The 20,362-nt window shown below is 37.0% G+C and overlaps 1 protein-coding gene and 1 long non-coding RNA gene across 2 annotated transcripts in view; both read right to left on the bottom strand.

The window, feature by feature from the left end:
• LOC146489867 (uncharacterized) overlaps positions 1–20,362 on the bottom strand; it is a 127,618-nt gene that overhangs the window by 76,053 nt on the left and 31,203 nt on the right. The window lies entirely within an intron of this gene.
• Positions 6,634–20,282, bottom strand: LOC146489871 (tetraspanin-3-like). Its single transcript, XM_085111868.1, has 7 exons — positions 20,178–20,282; positions 18,043–18,234; positions 16,271–16,345; positions 14,604–14,702; positions 10,229–10,360; positions 8,481–8,564; positions 6,634–7,281 (listed from the first exon to the last, which is right to left on the bottom strand). Exons 1-7 carry the CDS (start codon positions 20,223–20,225, stop codon positions 7,195–7,197), a joined length of 717 nt encoding a protein of 238 aa, XP_084967994.1. The 5' UTR covers positions 20,226–20,282; the 3' UTR covers positions 6,634–7,194.

The raw sequence follows: 20,362 nt of genomic DNA, 5'->3' as shown, positions 1-20,362 counted from the left end.
ATAGCTTTTTCTTACCGAATACTACCTATTTTCGAGTGTTTTTTTTAAAGTCAATTTCAGTTACAGTGGAACCCCGCTTTCCGCACACCCGCTCAATACGGTCACCCTCATATTAAGGACAGTTGTGCTTTTCGCAACAAAAAGCTCATGTATTATCTCTTAAATATGGACACAGATTAATACGGACAACGGACCCGAGTGATACGCTCTCGTACAAATTTAATCTCACTTTACGGACAGTGGTTTTCTGCGCACTGTATAAATTGTCCAATATTCAGCTCTTCTCCCTAAACTTCAAACTAAAAAAGTTGCGCGCTATTTTTAATCATAACGATGTCAGTTGCGGTTGAAGCACTGAGAGAACATTAGTTTTAGTGCGAGACTATAAGAATGAGCGTAAGGTTCCTTCAGTTATAAGTTAAGACACTAAACATGCATCCTCCTGCTGACTTAGCCTAACCATCGATGAAACATGTACCTGTGCCACTAATTCTGAGAGCCCGCATAATATAGATAGCCGAATAATACGGACAGTTTGGCATGTCACATTGGTGTCCGTATTAACCGGGTTTCACTCTAATTTGGCTCAATTGAGGTGATATTCTGGAAATCAAAACATCCAAGATAGGATCAAGAATCCAATATGGCGGTCACAGAGATAAATGGCAACGTATGATGCTCTCAATGAAACTGACTACATTATGTCGTAGAAGAAAAAATAATTAATTTTAACAACACAAAAATCCAAGTCAGAGTCTGCAGCCACTCGCCCTTTACTACAGTAGAGGAGTAGATTAGCTTGCGCGTCTAAGGCTTCAGTTTTGTTAGTGAAAAAAATTATCACCCACATAAATTAATTTGTCAAACAGCTTAATCGCCCTTACCGAGTACACGGGATTATACCGTCATATCTAATCAGAAAAATGAGGAAATCCAAGGCAAACTTTGGAAGGTGCACAGGATTCTCATCTGATAACTACCGTAACAACCGAAAGTATAGATTGACAACATAAACTTTGAGTCTGTTTACTCACCACCTACATAACTACTCCTTTTGAGGTCTAAATGTTTCAACAAAGGCAACAAAACTGTGGATTTCAAGATGTGGCAAGGCTAATGAAAATGGAATTGAAATTGATCCAAATCACGTCACACGATCTAATAAACAGGAACTCGTGACCGAAAGCCCAGCCACAGGAAATGTAAATAGGATTCTGAAGTCTTGTCTAAAATGTTCCAGATCATATTGTATGAGCTTAAAATCATCTTTGTCGAAATAACGATTGGACACTCCAAAAGGCGGCCGTTGGAGGCACTGATGACGTGTTTGGGATAAGAAAATGACTGATCCAAAACACAGGGGCCAGAGTGAGACGGTACAACTATATAACGGCATGGTTGGAACGGGGAATTCAACTATTTTGTGTAAAGTTCATCCGTATTTTCGATCATGATAAAGATCCTCGACCCAAACAGGTCCGCTTCTAGAGAAACAAATTAAAGGGTCCTAACCCGCGCTAATATCTTCTCAAGTCTATTTTCGTTAAAATTAAATAAGATGTCCATCAAAAAATTTTACTTACCAAGACTCTGCACTCTGTGAAAAGCCAAACTTTAGGAGGTACGCTTCCTTATCTACATTCTGACAAATCGAAAAAAAAATATATCGTTTTCTAATGATGTCACAAAGGCAGAAATAAACTGTGAATTTATGAATATGGTCCATTACACACGAACAAGTTTTCTTGGTTAAGTTTCCTTGTCAAGATTTATTTCACTCCATTACAAAACAACAAGATTTCACGAGCAAGATTTATTGAAGGTTTAATTCAATTGTGTCAGCTAATAACAGTGATTCCTTGACGTGTAATAAGGTGCAACGTACGTCAGTGATACCGAAAGCCGAACTACAACAGGCAATATATAATTAAGCTCAACGCAACTTTTAAGCCTCCAATGCCGGGAGCTTAAACCGAAATACTACCTACTAGATTTTTTTCTCTCGACAAGTGTAAAGGAAAAAAGCAAGGAGAAAAAACTTGCGCATTTTCCCGAACTCAGGGGCAAATTAAATGTGTCATGCGACAATGTTTTAAGAAAAACCTGCTTCGCTAGAATACCTTCAGTTTAGTCATTACTTCAATTATTATGACTAAACTGAAGAAAATCAAATAATTTTAATTTTTAAATCCAAAATAAAAATTTTGAAAGCCCTCCGAGAGCCTCAGAAACCAAAAACGGCTAGCCAGAAATCGAAAGGTCAAAAACTGAAAGTCCGGCAAAAATAAATAGGAAAGGCGACAGGTAGTTTGCGGAATGACGGAATGCTTCATCCAAAATGGACCAAAATGTTACATACTACATACTGCCTAAAGGAATATGTAATAGGCCAAATATAATTCAACAAAAGTTATTTATATGGTTATCTCCGGATATTGGAACCTTAAGCCAAAATGCTTAATACATACAAGAACTGCTTTTAACCTTACATCAAAATAAACTCTCGGCCACTCTCTCTATAACAACGAAAACTTTTACTGCAGACGTTCAAATTCGGTCAAAAATAAATCCGATACTGAGTCAGCCGATGGCATGGACCCGCTGGCAAACGGACATTCTATCGTCAAAAAACTTTATAACAAGGCCTTTCCATATTTACAATTATTAATATCGGCCATTATATGAACATGAACCGACGACGTCTGGAGAACTCCATAGTTACAATACCGCTTATTGTGGACACTATAACGAAACTTCCTATTTCTGAAATTGTATGCTGAAATATTGCAAGCAGATATGGGGTAATTGAGTGGATCTTTTGCTCTTTAGCGTCCATGGCGACCTATTTTATTATTGCATTTTTTTTTAAATACATACTAGTAAACAATCTCAGAAAGTTTCAAAATAAAATTATGACAACTTTTACTCCGAGGGAATCTGCTTAAAGCTAGCTGGGCAAACAACGAAAAATAAAATAAAATCTTAAGCGCATTATTTTTTATTGCCATCTCCTTTTAAAGGAGATACTTGTTATTACAAGAATGAAATTATTTTCCTGAATAATAGGTGATACTGACGCCCAACTTTAACCACACAATCCCTCCCAGAATCGTTCAATGGAAAATACTCCGGGAAGACTTTCAGATCTTTCCCGTTTAGCCCTTACGAAAAGCAAAAAAAAAAAAGAAAAGAAAAAAAAACAAATTGGGAAAAAAACGTTGGAGGTTATCGAGTTATAATCACTAAAGGCTGTTTTTAACAGGCATTTGTTTGATACCACTATTTTTGTATCAACTGATTGAGGGTAGTTTAACTTCCATCGAAGTAAAAGGACTGAAAAGTGCTGAAAACCGGTGCAGGCCACTGTAACTGGTGGAATATATTTGGTAAGGAAGTGTGTTTACTGATTATAAGCGCCCTCTGTACACTGTTTAGAAACAAGCGATAATGTTACTGTAACACAGATAAATTACAGGAAATCGGGAATAAAAAAGGCAACTGTGACAATTATAACACATTTTTCTTTCGTTCGAAAATATTTGCATCGCATATATCGAATTAAAATCTCTCATCTTTTTTCTGTGCTTAGTGGGTTTTTTTTCCTTTTTCGCAGTGTATCGATTAGATGTTCAAAAAAAAGCTGTTGGTTCATTTTGCCCCGTAGAATCTGATTACAGACGGAAGGAAACCTGTCATCTCCTAACGAAAAGTTCTAAATATGAACCCCGAATAAAGTTAGCCGTTTAGCTCAAAAAATAAATAAAAAGAAAGAAAAATACCGCTGGGAAGACATTACACGAGGGAGAAGCACAGGGGAGATGCAAAAAAAAAAAAAAAAGAAAGAAAAAAAAAAAAGAAATAGCTCAAATCTTTTAAAGAGGAATATAGATTTCAAAATGTGATAGTTAAATTATATACGTTTAAGGACAGGTCCTTACAGTTGAGAGACAACATCTGTTGTCATGTAATAAATCAAACACGAGACACAATGTTTCATCAAATATCAAACACCGAGAAGAGAGTTGAAAATACGGCGCGTAGCGGAGTATTTTTGACGAACATCAAGGTTTTGACTGTTTTGATGTTATGATGAAACATTGTGACGAGTGTTTGATATAGCTTCTCAAACAAACTGATTTTAAAGGGTAAATTAAGGATGTAAAAACGAGGAGTTTTTTTTATCAGATATCCAAACACGTCACGATGTATGATTTTCCTGTCTTTGGCTTTTGAATCATTAATGAGTTTCAGAAGATATATTTCACAACATCGAAACAGCACAGTAATGTGATAACGCACGGACACCGATACCAATCAGAATTTCAAACGGTACAAGGGTGTATACATCTCCTGTGATCTTTGTTACGCCACCATTGTTACAGATATGATACCCGCAGCAACTTCCTGAATAGCACTGAATATCACAGGGGCTCTACATGTACAGTAAGTTTTTAGGGAACTGGTCATAACAAGTTTGTCAGTTCGAGGAGGACCCACATTGTCTGGGGTAGCGGGATAATCGGAGACACAACCTATCTTATGAAAGTTACCGACAAAATTTTATTGGCTTTCAAATTTGTTTTGACACAGAAATATTCAGCTAGCAAGAATCAGCATTGCTAGATAAACAAGTGAGGTTTGAATACCATTGCCATTTTTTACTGCTGGATAGAGGGGTGGCTATGCAATAAAGACACCATCTTTTGAGGTTGAGAAAGGTGAGTGCACGCAGAGACCACCATCTGTTTTGTGGTTTGGTGGATCTGGCTGAGTATAGTAGTTTTGGCCACTTCCCTTATGATAAAGGATATTCCCTGACTGAGTGAACAAAAGTAACCAAGGATACATCTCTGCCACATTCTTCCGTCGATTTTGCAATATAAAACATAAAACAAATATATGAATAACAGAACAACCTCCTAGGATCCTTCAGGGGAGAGAATTTTTTCCATGCCATAAAAAATTGTTATCCTTTTTTTTTAGTCCATGGAGATACCACACCATGCACCATATGATGTTTGTACTCATGCATACGTTTCTTCTCGAAAGACCTCAATAGGAGAGAGTGAAAAGTAGATGGAGAAAAAAAGGCTTATGTCTCTCTTCCGTGTATTCAGAAGTTCTTTCGGAATGACACACTAGACAACAGTGAAAAGACAAAGTATAAACGGACGACGGATAGCGTAATCGGGGACATATGGCCGCTAAAATAAGCCTCAGTTATCTTCTCATCAACATGGGGTACGACAAGAGTATAGATAGAGCCTTTCCTGTCTCCCCAGCATCGCATGGGATGGATCGGACAAGATAAAGAGAAGGGTGTTAGATGGAAAAACAAAAGCACTGACAAGAGCTTGGGGGAGGGCGGGGCGGGGAAGGGGGGAGGGGTGGTTGTGTTTAACTGAGCCACACAAGTGATACTGGGTTGCTTTTCGGCCAACTGTTCATTTGTCCGACAATCTTTCAGGCTTAGGCATTATTCTTCGATATATCAGCCGCCTGAACGGGTTTATTTACTAAATAACAAAAGACAAATCACACATTCAAAATCCCATGACATTTTGCGTCATGTGTGACGAGCCATTCTATCGAAGTGTACAAACAACAAAGCTGTTCGGCTAAATCAAACTTTATATTGGTGTCCACTATTTATATTAATTATTACTAGAATCCTTTTAAGCTGCGATCTATATATTATTTCTTCACTTCATGGAGATTCGATGTAATCGCCTAACTTATAAACCTTATGGGTATTATCCAAGTTCTCAACTACTACGGTACGTTGGTCTACGTTGACAAAAAAATAAGAAAGAAATGAGAGCTGACACGGAGAAATATCATGCTATTACAAGGACATTTGAAAGAATTTGTCTTAAAATTTCACGAAACTATACTAAGGTATATCTTGAGTAAATATCAAGTAAATACTTTGAATGTCCAAGAATGTTTAAAAATTTAACCCAAATCGAATCCTTAAAGCACTACAACGCCCATCCACTCAGTTAGCTTCCTTGACTGCGGCAATTTCATTATAAGTAGGTAACCCTTGTGATTGTTATGTGAACACTGCATTTTTTAAGGGGAAAGTTTACGGGATATAATAGGCGATTTTCAAGTAATATATGAAATACGAGAAGGTGTGTTTCATCAGATATCCAAACACTGAGAAGTAGGTTGAAAAAACGAGGCGCAGCCGAGTTTCTTTAAACGACTTCGAGGTGTTTGGATATCTGATGAAACACACTTTCGAGTGTTTGATATGACTTCTCAAATGATCAATAATTCTTGGAGAAATTCAAGGCTAAAGTTGGCAAAATGTTATGGTAATTAGGAACACATATCCAAACCAAGGTCACAGTAGTGATTTTCTTTGTTTTCTCTTGATGAATTTTTAATGAGTTTGAGAAGATGACGTCATTTTACTTTCAACTACCAGAATCTTCTTCGTTTTTCCTTTCTTATTTGAATTTTGTAATCCCAGTAAGATTTAGATATCAATATCTCTAATTTGAAAGAGAAAACAACAAACAGAAGGATTCTGGTAGTTGTAGTAAAATGACGCGTCATCGCCGTGAAAATGGCGTTGTACCGTGGAAGTGCCCATGGAATAGCTAAAAGAGCTCAACAACAGCATAGCAAAATAGGTTTGTTAGTTTTACTTGCGAACATGAATTATGGTACAGTTAGTATGGGAGATCAAATTTCACGGGCGTTTTGTCAAAATTCTGAAATTTTTCCTTATTTCACGAGTACACCATTTGATTACCTTTATAATATCATGGGTGACAAATTACGCTCACGATCGTGAGTTTTTGACTTGTTTATTGTATTGAGAAACGTTGCCATAGCAATTTTGAAATTTCACGCACATGAAATTATAAATTAACGCTGAAATTTCGCGCCAAAATTAAGAAGTAATTTCTCGCCCATGATAGTATCATCATTCATGTAAACAAGGGAGTTTTCATATCTATTTCTTGGCTTGAAGGCGTAAACTTTTGTTGTTGTTGTTGTTTTTTTTTCAAAATGTAAAATACACATTCATCTATGTTTAACCAGTCAGTATGCCAAGATTGAGCTTATAAAATCTACAGCATTATAAGATGTCAAACGGCCAAAATACAACTATTTTTATTTTACAAGTGCGCTAGCTGTTTTTTAAAGGATGCTTTAGTTAATAATAGCTTCATCCATTCAGACTCGTATGCCTCCATCAATCCTCAGATATCCAGACTCTTGGCTGCAGAACATCAGGTAACAAGCGCCGATCATTCCCAGCAACTGTTAACAAATCAGCAATTACCAGTCTTATGTTTTGAATAATAATGCTTCGGATTTACTGAACAAAAAGCAGAACAAAACAAACAAAAAACCTGACTCAGGGTGGGAATTTTGAAAAAGGCTGAAAGCTAAGGAGATATGTCCAGAAATGCACGCTAATGAGATTCATGAACTGTATGATAGACATCACAAGGTGTCCCCTAACCTTAATTCTCACTAAAACACACATAATTCTGTCAAACATGAAGTCATATGAAAACGACAAAAAGGCTCTCTTTATATGAAGTACCCAAATTCAGGGTTAGTCTTTTTAAGGAAATTTGGGAAGACATATCTACAAGCTTTCGCTGACACATGATATTTGAGAGTGACTTTGTACTTCTGCCAGTAACTCCCAAAACCTCTTGTGAGATAGTTCTTGTCATCATTGTATGTATTCCTGTTCTGGAATAGGGCCAATCGTGCGCACCCTGGGTTACTTCCGAGTTGCTGTGAGCCTTATTATGAAAGCAAGGCTAAGTGCAAAACTTTTCATATGGAAAATAGTGGTTTTTGCATATGAATGAAAACTAATTTTCCTCAATAAAAACTTTGCAGTTTTCATAATGAGGTTCAAAGCAACCCGGAAAAAGCCAATTACTGAGATTACCTTTCCTGACCAATGTGCAGTTCCAGAAAATATCCATACTACCCCACGGAAGATTCTAAAATTGTGAATTAAGACCCCGCTCCCCCTAGGAATTTGAGGTGACCTTCCAGGAGGTGGGTATGAATTTTTTTTTCTGGAATTGCACAATTGAAAAATAGTTATTAATAACTGTTTCAATCATGGAGACAAAACTTTACATGTGCATGTCCTAAAGTGAAACCATTCAAATGATAATTCTAACCCATGACAACACTGTTAATAATTATTTATTTTGATCAGTAACATTTCTAAATAACGCATTTTCCAAACTTGAATATTTGGTACAGTTCTGTATACTTTTTATATATAATTTAAGAAAACACTCGAGGGCAACCAAGTGACAAAAATCTCCTGGGACAGGCTAAGGAAAATCGACAAGAACGTCGTTCAATTAACTAACACGCAACAATCCATCCCCCCCACCCCCCATTATTCAAACACTTATTCAACAAGCTTTTCTGCGATATTAGCAAATCGTAAACTCTGACTTCATTATTTTGCTCCAGCTTACTTGTAGGACAGCAACCCCAATAGCAGTTCCCAAGACATAGCTGAGGTTCTCTTTGACATCATCTGTCAGCTTGTTCAAGCACCCCTAAAAGCAAACCATTACCATTATGAAAATAATTAAGGATTACATTGTAGAAGTATGGCTACAATTGTACCTAATGATTAGACTAGACGTATGCCATAGGTCACTCATTTCTGTGCAGTTAACCATGTGTATGTGCATCAAAGGTAAACAAAACATGAATTTAAGGCTTCAATTGATTCATTCATCTTTCATTGGTCCGGTTTCACATGTTTGCAGTGGAGGCTTAATTAAATTGTTCATGCTAAAGAAAACACAATTTCGTTGGAAATTAGTGAATGGGAATTTTTTTATGATGAAAATGTAAACACAGGCAGAGCTAATACCCAGCATGAAGCTTGTGGGCTCAAAATGAAAGGTTAATACTAACAGTGATCCAAGCATCAGATCAGGCTTGGCAAACATTAGTCACCTGTCATCAAAAGGTGAGCAATGTTTGAAGGTTGGTCCCTCAGCTTTTTTGTCAGTAACAAATGTAACTAGCTTAAGGCACTTTTCATTATTTGTGCAATTTCAGGGACATTGAACCGAAGACCAGAATTCAGGAATCCAACTAAATTCTTCAAGTTTACTTGCAGTGTTGACTAACTAGTTTTCTGGTACTGTAGCTTTTTATAGATGGCCACCTTTTCCATGTTGGCTTATTATTGGTTGCTGGAGTACTGCAAGTGCTTTATCAAGAGAAGCTATTGGGTGGCTGGAACACTGCAAGCATTATGTTGCAGTAGTTCATATATTGTTTTCCCAGTTTTGCCAATCTGATAGACTATGAAACATTCGTAGGGAATCTGGTAAACTACTCATTCTTGTTCATCGGATTGACAGCATCCTTGAGTCCCACTAAGTGATCTACGCATTGTGTCAGACTTAAGAACTGTCCATATGCCTTGTTGTTGTAAGCTGTTGTAATGTGAAATATTATTGTAACAGAGGTCTCAAGATAACAATATTGCTGAGAGACTCCCACTCTCGGCAACAGTCTCTAGTTCAGTCCCAACAAACAAACTGATGGTAAGAATTTTTTTTATCATGTATTTTCATATGAGGACAACATAAAGATTTGATCAAGCAAATAAAAAAATTGTGTCATACACACTTTAAACCCCAGGGGGATACTCTGGATTTCAAGTGACAGGGATGTTCGAAGGATTTTATTGGGTTTGAAATTTTCTATTCCGGGATTTTTTTTGGGTAGGAAAATTTGGCAAGTATTTTTTTGGGTGGCTTGATTTAAGTAGGGATTTTCTGGGTATTCAAAGCAATCTGAAGATTCGTGGTAGTGCTCCGGTATCCCGGCCGTGTTGTCATTCTGCATGTTATTGCTAAAACAGAAGATGTTCTTGGGACGTCTCGAGTGTTGTTAAAATGACTACCAGATGCAGAAAAGATAATTGCACATGGTATGATGAATATACAAACACAAACACTCAATTTCTAATGTTTTTATTTTTCGTGTTACATCATTTAAGGCTTTCTGAAAATTTTTAAGGTTCGGAAATTCGGAATGGCAGTTTTTGGGGGGTTACATTTTGGTCCAGGGATTTTTGGGGGTTTTGTTGGAAGCCCTAGGGATTTTTTTGGGTTTTGATTTTTGCCCCCAATTGATCATCCCTGTCACTTGAAATCCGGAGTACCCCCACCCCTGGACTCTAAACTTGCTTGCATACCTCCTTATAAGCATTGGTGGCATTGCAAAACAAAATTGTCTGAGCAGCACAACAGGAGTCGGGATACTTCAATTTATAATGTTCCGAGTACCGAAACCAGTCACTTGGGTTTTCACTGCCACAGCACTTCAACTGCAAGATAAATAAAAATGTGGCCCCAATTCTGTTAGTTAAATTAGCTTATTGCCAGTTAACTGGGCTGGGTGTCCAAGTTGATGCACTGCACCATGTGCAGGCTACTGCAATGATTTCACCTGGAAAACATAACTTTCATGAAACATGGAGAACAGATTCTGGCTATAATAACCCTTTAAGTCCTAAGACTGAGTATGAGTTCCAATTAGAACACAATGCTATAGCTTTGTGAATATTTGATAGATTTAAGGACGGTGCCTACTTTTGTTCCTGCGCATACGTTCTGCGCATCTCTAGATACTCGGGTTTCCTATGGATGGTGCCTACTAATGCAGGGACATTTTTGCGTGGTTTAAAACTATGTGGAGAAAGCGGAACTTAGAAAGTGCTCTTGACATCCAAATAAAAAGAAAATTGGCAGTAACCGCATGCATTTTTCAGAGATAATAAAGCTTCAATTTCGAAAAAAACGCCATACATCGCTTTGTATTTTACTGCTTTTTGGAATTATTGTTAAAATGCGTGGTTACCCCAATTGTACTTTTGGATTCCAACAGCCCTTGCTAAAATCTGCTTTTCCCGCATAGTAATAAATCGCGCAAAAGTTCTTCGGTATTAGTAGACACCGTCCTTAAATGTATGAATTTTTGCTGACAAAATGGACTCAAAGATTGGCTCATTGAAGCCATAAAACGGTGAGCCGTTTTACATGTATCTATGATATGGCTGACCACCCCTAAAACCACAAATAAAAATAAATCATTTTATTATTCCACTATTATGTCATTTCACCAAATTAAATAAGGTCAAGAGAACGTGCAAAATATGAGACTGCAATTCACTGTAGTGTCCCGGTTTGACAAGTTTACAACAGAGCGAATAATTATGGACAAGACATTTCACTGGCTTTCTGTGTTGCTTACATCATTCGCACACACCATATACTGATGCACAGATAATAGCAGGTGCCGTATTTCAAATTTTCAACACTCTTACCAGAAAAGAGAAGCCAAAATAACAAAATCTTTTTAATTTGTAGTGGAATAATAAACCTCTTATTCGATGGTTTTACATATAATATGTGAGGACATTTTGCTCAATGCAACTTGCAAAATATCCATGCAAATTATATGTAAAACCAAAGGTTGAATGTGCAGTCTCAGAAATATCCATACTTCCCCCCATGGAAGGTTTTTTGTTTTGCACCACCTGTCCCCCGGGAAATTCCAGTTTAGCTTCATACTTTGCTTCTAAAATTTTGACTTAAAGTCACCTCCCCTACCCTAGCAATTTCCAATGACCTTCCATGTGGTGGGTATGGATTTTTTCTGGAACTGCCAATAAGATAAGTGTCAATGTATTTAGCACAGAACACTAATTGGGAACACTTTCCAAATCGAATTGAAATTTTGAAATGTTTGTTTTAGTGAAGAGGGAAAAACCAAAGTACCTGGCTCAGAAAAACTTCTTGGAAAAAGGATGAGAACCAACAACATGCTCAACCCTCATATAATAGGGTTTACCTAAAACATGGAATCCGGAATAAAAAAAAATGAAAATTCGTCGACATGAAAATTTCAACGAAGGTTTAAGTCACTTGGGAAACAGTTTTTATAGCTCTTGAAAAATTATAACATCAGTCAGGAGCCCAAACGTTTGCCTTAGATTTCAATTGCTGAGGCAGTTGAGCCACTCATTTGGAATAAAGGTCCCCAATCTTCAAACGTACTCTTAAATATCCCCACACCTCTTCCTACTTGTTAACTTTTCCTCCTCCCCATAGCACGTAGAGAGTCACTGAAAGATAACTAGAGAAAAGAGTCTGTGTTGCGTTTATCACTCATCAACTCTCCGCAAGACTCACTGACTTTGCATAATAATATAAAAGAGTCTTGAAACAAGTCGGTATGGGGGGTGACTTAGATTTCATCCAAAAAAAGCTTTCGATTGGCACCGACCCTGAATAGACCGAATAGACAGCGAGCAAAGTTATTTATTCGTTTATTAACCCATCTGTTCGTCCGTTCGTTTGTTCATTCATTCATCCGTTTCTTCGCTCCCTCACTCACTAACTCACTCACTCGCCTCTGGTTCTGTCATGCCTGCCGACATACATTCCTACGTTCAGTTACATGTATGTATGCATGTACAAAGAAAGCGTTTTATGTCGATGGCCTTTTTTGAAATACAGTAAGAACTTCAGGAGCCCGTGAACGATTTCCCATAATTTAGTAATCACAATAGCAGGATGTAGATAACAAATTATTTTATATCCTCTAATTCCAGATAACTTGGAAGCCATATATCTATTGATTTTGATTTAGAGGTAATAAGTCTAAATATTTTAAGCCCCATTCCCACCCTTATGCCCAAAAAATTTGTTGAGCCGTAATATATGTTAGTCACAATGTTACGACACGTGTAAAGATATATTTCTATTGTCACCATCATGAATGCGTTTATTTGCCTACTGTACCTGTCAAAATACCACCAATCATACACATCTCTCGTTCCTAGCTCTTCCGAAAGAACGAAAATCCCCTACTCACAAGCCAATCAGCATACGGCAAGTTAAAGAAAAAAAGAAAGAAAAGAAAGTCTTTTCTGATTTCAAATTCCGTGTATTTGATTTTAAAATACATAGATCGGTGTCGTTCTGGTGTGTTTTAAAGTTTTACGCTTTAAAGGGACTGCCTTAGAATGCTAACGCCATAGGCTTAACTGCAGCAATTGAAGTCTTAGGCAAACTTTTGAAAATTTCACTAGGCTCCTGACTGATATTATAGTTTTTCAAGAGCTATAAAAACTGTTTCCCAAGTGACTTTAACCTTCGTTGAAATTTTCATGTCGAGGAATTTTCATTTTTTTTTTCATTCCGGATTCCGGATTCCGTGTTTTAGGTAAACCCCATATAATATGAGCCCAGGAATTGAACCCTGGGCTGCAATGGAGGGAGGCGAGTACTCTAACCACTGTACATACCAATATTCCCTACTCCCCCTACAATGTTTGAATCACCTCGCTACGGCTTCTTCCAACGAAATGTTAACCTGACAATAATAACACTGCCCTTTTGATGGGAGGAAGGATTTATGGATGTACAGTTATGACATATCTCAAATTAACCTGAATGTGCCTTTATGGAGCTGGCAAATGAGGTATAGTTTAAGGGGGTACACCTAATACATTAGAAAGAAGATTTATTAAAAATTAATTTATAAACAGTTAAATTTGAAGTTTTTTCATTATCACATTTTTAATTAATTGCTCTCAAAACGAAAACTTCCTTCATAAATGCTGTTACAATTGGAGGGGTGCGTGGAAAAAAGCCCTAAGTGACGTTTTGGTCAATTTTTAGATTTTCACACCAGGATGATGATTTAGTATTAAGCAATCATGTCACAAAAGATTTAAGTTGCATTGTACAGTTTTCATTGAGAAAAACCCACCTAAAGCACAAGATTTTCCCGCGAAAGCCATGCTAGAATTCCCACGAAACTGTCTGCGTCATAAATTTCAACACAAGCTCCACAAATTGCTCTATTTGAGCCATATTCTTCCAAGTTTTGTTACTCTTTGGCCGACATTTTCTTTTTATCCCCCCTAAGAGACTGGTACTAGATTATTGAATGTTACATCATGTAAATTCCCTAAAGAATCCAACGAATACCAAGTGAATAGGCTGATCAGCAGCTTTCAAATGGTACAATACACAGGTATAAAGTGTCTACATATATTTAACAATTTGTAAAAAAAGAAAATTAATGTCATTTGCCTTAAGGTTTGAAGGGCTCTAAACAGTGGCCATAAAGAAAATTGTAAACCTCATATAAACCCTTCAAATCAAAAAATGGCATGACATTTACAAATGTATGCAGTCAAGTGACATGAGAAACTTTTTAAGGCAGTTAATGAATTCATGCCCTACATAATAAGCATGTACAGCTCTATTTTTCAATCACACAGTATGCACAGTGTAAAAATTTTGAAATTTGGAGCAGAGTTATGGAGGCTCAAAGTGGGCCAATTTTAGCAGTTTGCTCCACAACCACGATGGTGTCAGAAACCATAAAAGGTGTGCATGTCGACAACAGCCTCTTGTTTATGTTTTGTACTTTGATTGACCAGTGTCATAGTATTACATGCAGGCTCCCACAGTATGATGATCATTTTAAAGTTTATTAAATAAAAGAAACAATAACCTAACATAATCTATAAATACTTAATACTTAATACTAACCTCCCTTTGCAAATCATCCACAGCCTTGTCCAAGATTTCATGCCCTTCACCATACTTTTTAATTGCATCTTTGAAGCCATCATCCACAAATCCTTTGGCCTGAAGGGAAAAACAGTGCAATCACCAATCACCCTTCTATTTTAATACAATTTACAAGAAAATTTTCCCTCAGCTAAAAGCTTAATACTTGTATCTGCCAAAATACAGTCTAATGTCATAATGCCATGTTGCCATAATGCAGCAACTGCTTTTCAACCTTTTAAAATGTCTTCCCCCCTCTCTTCCTCTCTCCCGAGGTGTGACCATGAAATCCCTCTCCTCAGCCAGATTGACATGAGTCTATATTTTGTTTTGCTAGATACAGGTACGTTAATGTCACATTTGCATACTACAGTCGAATCTCCCGTAGGCGACCACCCATAATGCCAAGGATATGTGGTCGCTTACGGGAGGTGGTCACTTACCAGAGGTCAGACCACAGGGGGTCTAAATTTCGGGTAATTTACCTAAGCCTTTTGCCAGTGCTTTTCGAAACCCATAGTAATAACGTTTCTTAGCTACAAGTATATTAAGACTGGTCCAAAATTATTCTAGGCAAAAAATCTGAGGGTCTATGGTGATTATTGTTTGTATCTCGCAAATTATGTAATACAGCGATTGATACAATTATTGTGAAAGAAACTCGACTCTTTTATTACTCCAGGTGGCGCCGTCCAGGCTAAATTTTTCAGGGAACGGAACATAAGCAAAAAGATAAGAACGATAAAAGATAAGAGAGTTTTTCCTACAAGAGATTCAATGTGATTAAAGTTTATTTCAGTGTGAAGTATAGTGCAAGTGTATTTTATCAATATTATTGTTTCAATGCTAAGCTATATCGGGAAACACTTCCGGTAGCTCCGTCTCTGAGATTTACGGCGTCTGCTGTAATGATGTAGCCAATATGTTACAGCGACACATTTTTTCGATTTCCGCCCGTGAGAGATACAGCAGATTGTGTGTCAAGTGGTCGCCTACGGGAGGTTAAAAACAATTGAAAATTACAAACAATCATCTCTAAAAGTGGTGGCTTACGAGAGGTGGTCACCTACGAGAGGTTCCATCTATAATAGTGATTTGACTCGAAAACGTTTGGTATTTTGGAAAAGTGGTCGCTAATGAGAGGTGGTCGCAAAGGGAGGTTCGACTGTAGCTAGGTTTTTAATGCATATTTTAAGGAAAGCTTAAAATTATTCAAGGAAATACATTTGGACAGCAAACTTACTGTTAAAAGTAATGCTTTGATTATTTGCAAAAAAAATGTACAAGAGCTAGTAGGTGATGTTGTAGCTTATTGCAATCTTAAAAACTTTTCTTGATTAAAACACCTGCTTGGCTTGTTATCATTCCTTATAATTCCTGTTTTGAGCATGCTACATCAGTATGATGCAGGGCTGTCAACTCTCCCGGATAATCCGTGAATTTGGCCTTGATGCGGCACCTCTGTAAGGCGCTTTGTTATTGCTGGCCGGGGAAGTCATATTCTCCATATTTGAAGACGTGTGAGGTTGACAGCCCTGATGATCATGTCATACACCTGTTGAACAATGTCAATAAAGTGAAATTATAGTACTGGCTTCAGAGGCTTTAGTTAATATAAATCCATCAGCTCTTTAATATTCTAATACCTTATCCTTGTACACAACACCCATAACGCCAGCTGCAATCTCCAGTGCAAATACAATGAGCAGTAACAAAAAGAACTAGATATAAGAGGAAAAAAAACAAGATTTAAAGTTAGTAGACAAAAGTTCCCATGTGAAGTATTTCTCTCTATACACGCAGTGGCAAATGTTTATCAAAAAAAAAGTTGTCAATGGTTAGTCTTATTTAAATTTCACAGGTCTTTAAAAGAAATGATTTCATTTTTTCAGTCATTTGCTAGACATACATATGGTACATCTTGCAGGCTCTAACTCCAGGGGTTCCAAAAGTGCTGAAGACAATCTTGTGGCTATTGAAAAAATTCACTGCAATGTAGTGCAAACAGACCAAACTGTCAGGCTCAAATTGGTTAAAAAACAAACTGCAAAGTCTTGCTCTTCCAGTTGGTGAGAATGGTGCTGGACTCTATACCATGGTCTTGCAAGGACTCAAATTATCATTGATCACATGACCATAAAAGATGTACACATACAGTAACCACTATTTACATGTCAGCATACCTACAGTGTGTACATATAATAATAGATAATAATATAGATAGATAGCCAGTTTATCTAAGTTTTAATCCCATTGCAGCTGTAAGAAAACACTGTGTAAAATGTTACAAGGTACGTAATGTAAGAATAATTAAGACAAAAGGCAGAAATGTCAATGTCAAAACAAGTTGTCTAATATATTATTTAAAAACCCCTTGTAATCACTCAGATGGGCCAAGGGCCAGATGATTGTGGTGTAATATCATACAAGGAAAGTTTTCTTTGACAACTACAAATTATGAGTTTTTTAACTGGAGACTGCTACTCTATATTTGCTTTTGTTCTGTTTATACGACAGCACATAGTTAACCCTTTAACCCCTAATATCAGTGAACAAATTCTCCTACCTTGTCCCCATATTTTTCTTATAAAAGTATTGGGGAGAAGTTATTAAAATATCATGAAAATTCACCTTGGGTGATCACATCCTTAACTCTCATGACCTCAGAAGTTGAATAAGCATTAATATAACAAGGAGAAATTTGATGCTGATCACTGTTAGGGCTTAAAGGGTTAAAATCAGCTTGCTGGCTTGTTCCGAGAGTCTTTGACTCCTCAAGGAGTGTAAATGTATTAAGTATTAATTTTTTAGCACTAAATTTATAGCATTTATTTTCTTAGCCCACAATACATTCATTTCCAACTGTCCTGGAACTGAAACTGTGACCATTCAAAAACAAATGAAATCTGCAGAATATAGATCAGTGTTTGGGGTACTTTCCAGTAGTTTGTTATTATGCTGAACACTTGACAATGCATGCAAGGTCTTAAGTTTTCTGTGTCTGGACTAAATGGTAATTAAAAGGGTTTTGCTCAGACAAATAAAGCAATGGGCAGAGTAATACTGTGATGCTGTTAATAACTTACATGACTGTATGTTGTACATACAAGATAGTTTGAGCTTTTGAGAAAGCAGATGAAATCAAACATGCAAATAAAATTAAGCCACTCCCAGGTTACCTATAAGGAGTAATACTAAAGCAAGGGGGTTCATTGTACATAGTAACAATGTATATGTAGTGGTTAAAATTTATCCTTTGTTTAAATATTATCTTCCTATTGTTCTCGTGTAATTGGTAAATTATGTATCATAATGAGTTTGAAACAATGAAAAATAAAATATAAACCAAGGAAACCACAGCATATACTGTACAACCTCAACAGTTACATGTACATTGATTTCAAGGACAGAGACTTACAGTTGAAAGACAGCATTTGTTGTCGCGACATGTTCCACAGCATCCAAACAGTGCAGTTATAAAGATCAGGACTCCGACACCAACCAGAATTCCACAGGGGACAAGCGTGTACGTATCTGTTGTAATCTTGGTGATATCACCATACTTCTTAATCACCCAGACAGCCACAAATATAATAGCTGCAGAAACACCCTGAGTAGAACAGAAGCCACACAGTAAGTACCAACTGGACTAAGTAAACAAAATTACAAACATGTTCATATCCTTGCCAACTTTTTCTAAGTCAAATGCATGAGGTTTTTGTCTCGTCATAACCGGGATTTCTGAAAATGTCTTCAAAGATTTCGGACAATTTTCTGAAGACTTCCGAGCTCAGTTGACGAAAATGTCTGCAGATGTTAGGACACAAAGTCAACATTAAGCAACTTTTCAGGGGAAACTAAATTGAATTTTTGTTATTGATCATGTGTTAAAGAAGCAAGTTGTCCAGATTTGTAAGTCAGGCATGAGAAATTGTCCTCGATGAGTGAGATTGATGTCTTTAGTCTACAAGCATGAGACTCGCACCTAATGCATCACACAATGGCAGGTACTATGTATACAGTGTAACTAAGAATGTAGCATGTGTGAGTTTTTCCCCCTACTGTAAGAAATTAAAGTGGCTAATAATTTGGGATGACCATCCACTGGTTTGCAATCACATGTATATGCTATTCACAATTTATTAAAATTGGATGATTGCATAATGCAATTCCAGGGATCTCATTAGCTTTATTGCAGCCAAGATATATGAGCCTTTATACCATGCCCAAGAATTACATGCATGTAGTGACCATTAATTTGTCCTCTGTGCTGTTCTGTGCAGAGTGTATACATTAAAAAGCTCAGACAACAAGATCTCACGCACACAGAGGCATTTTTAAACAGATTTTTTGAGAGATTGTGCATGTACTTGGCATGCTCTGCCAACTGGTCCAGACATTAACTAAACATGCACCATGCACTGTAGAAATTTTTAACAGCTGGTGTATCCCTCTTCTACAAACAGCAAACGTGAATTGTGAGCCTCTCTATGGGTATTTCCGAAGAAATTGAAGACGCGAAGATCACCGCTGAAAAAACAAAGATTGAGTCGTGCGTGGTGTTTTTTTGCCATTCCGAGCCGTAGAAACCATTCTATGGCGAGTTTATCCGCAACACTGTTGAACAGTAAACGTGCCAGAGAAGGGTTTCTACGGCTTGGAATGGCAAAAAAACACCACGTGTAACTCTATCAACATTTCCTTGAAACTTTATTTCAACATAAAGGTAAAAGGTCACTTTAAATATCTCTACTCAGTAAAAATTTCAATCGATCGTGTCGCATGAATATAAAGTCTCAAGTTGCAAAGTCATCACACCACACAAACAGAGGGTGGTTAGCCTGTGGTCTAACAGACCATGACAGATCGTCATCTTTACAAAGCTTATCATTGTTGTCTGTCGCTTTCGAGAGCTATAGCTTCGTTGTAGCGCTGTCCTTTAGCTCTTATTTATCAGTTGTGAATAACACTGAATAAACGTTTAAACCATTTCAATCTGAAAAAACGAAGATTTGCGAAAAAATCGCGAAGAAAACGAAGGCCGTGGGTACCATAGAAAGGGTCAATTATAGAACGTATGAGTCAGTCAAGAGTGCAAATAGACAATGCATATATAATTAATGGCTGTGTTTGTGCAGAAATCTTGCTTATTTGGGAAATGCAAAAATCGATAACTTCCAAATGGTAATAAACGAACATGGTATAAGGTTCTATTCATTAATGGTCATTAATGAAATCTGAGAGTAGGCCATGTATAAGACTGTTAAGTCAACATTTAAATATTTAATAGGGCTTCCCTTATAAGCCTATAGCATTAAGAATGTGGGCCTTCGTCTGGTGCATAAATAAGCAAAATCAATAAGCATCATGAAATACTGCAGAGACTTCAACAAGCTAAATATAAAGGTTTGACTATATCAATCGTGATTTCATCAAAAGCCAACTGAAATAAGCTTTAAAAGCTTAATTATTAGGTACAAAGCTCGATTAAGTTTAAGCCCGAAGGCGACACTTCTTTCCAAAGCATTAGTATATACTACCACTACTACTCACCAAATAAATGAAATTAAAGAAAAACAGGAATGCCTTTGCAAAGCCCATAGCAAAACGGAATACTCGAGCCTTCTTTGTCGTGCTCTGTTTGTCTGTAAGCTTCCTCCTGAGATAACTTCAACCTATTTGAGGCATGGAAACTAGTTTATTTCCAATGACGTCATGACTTAAAACAGACATTCGAA

The sequence above is a fragment of the Pavona decussata genome, unplaced genomic scaffold (genome assembly GCF_977016875.1).
Source record: "Pavona decussata unplaced genomic scaffold, jaPavDecu1.1 SCAFFOLD_2, whole genome shotgun sequence".
NCBI lineage: Eukaryota > Metazoa > Cnidaria > Anthozoa > Scleractinia > Agariciidae > Pavona > Pavona decussata.
The sequence above is the reverse complement of the archived record's forward strand: the minus strand, read 5'-3'. Positions and strand labels throughout refer to the sequence as shown.

What these genes read in the sequence shown, in the direction of transcription:
- LOC146489871 (XM_085111868.1), bottom strand. Translation starts at nt 20,225, where the DNA reads ATGGGCTTTGCAAAGGCATTCCTGTTTTTCTTTAATTTCATTTATTTG. An exon ending in ACAAATGCTGTCTTTCAACT is followed by an intron (nt 16,346 to 18,042) that starts GTAAGTCTCTGT and finishes TCTTATATCTAG; the next exon opens with TTCTTTTTGTTACTGCTCAT. An exon ending in TTGGGGTTGCTGTCCTACAA is followed by an intron (nt 7,282 to 8,480) that starts GTAAGCTGGAGC and finishes ATTTGTTAACAG; the next exon opens with TTGCTGGGAATGATCGGCGC.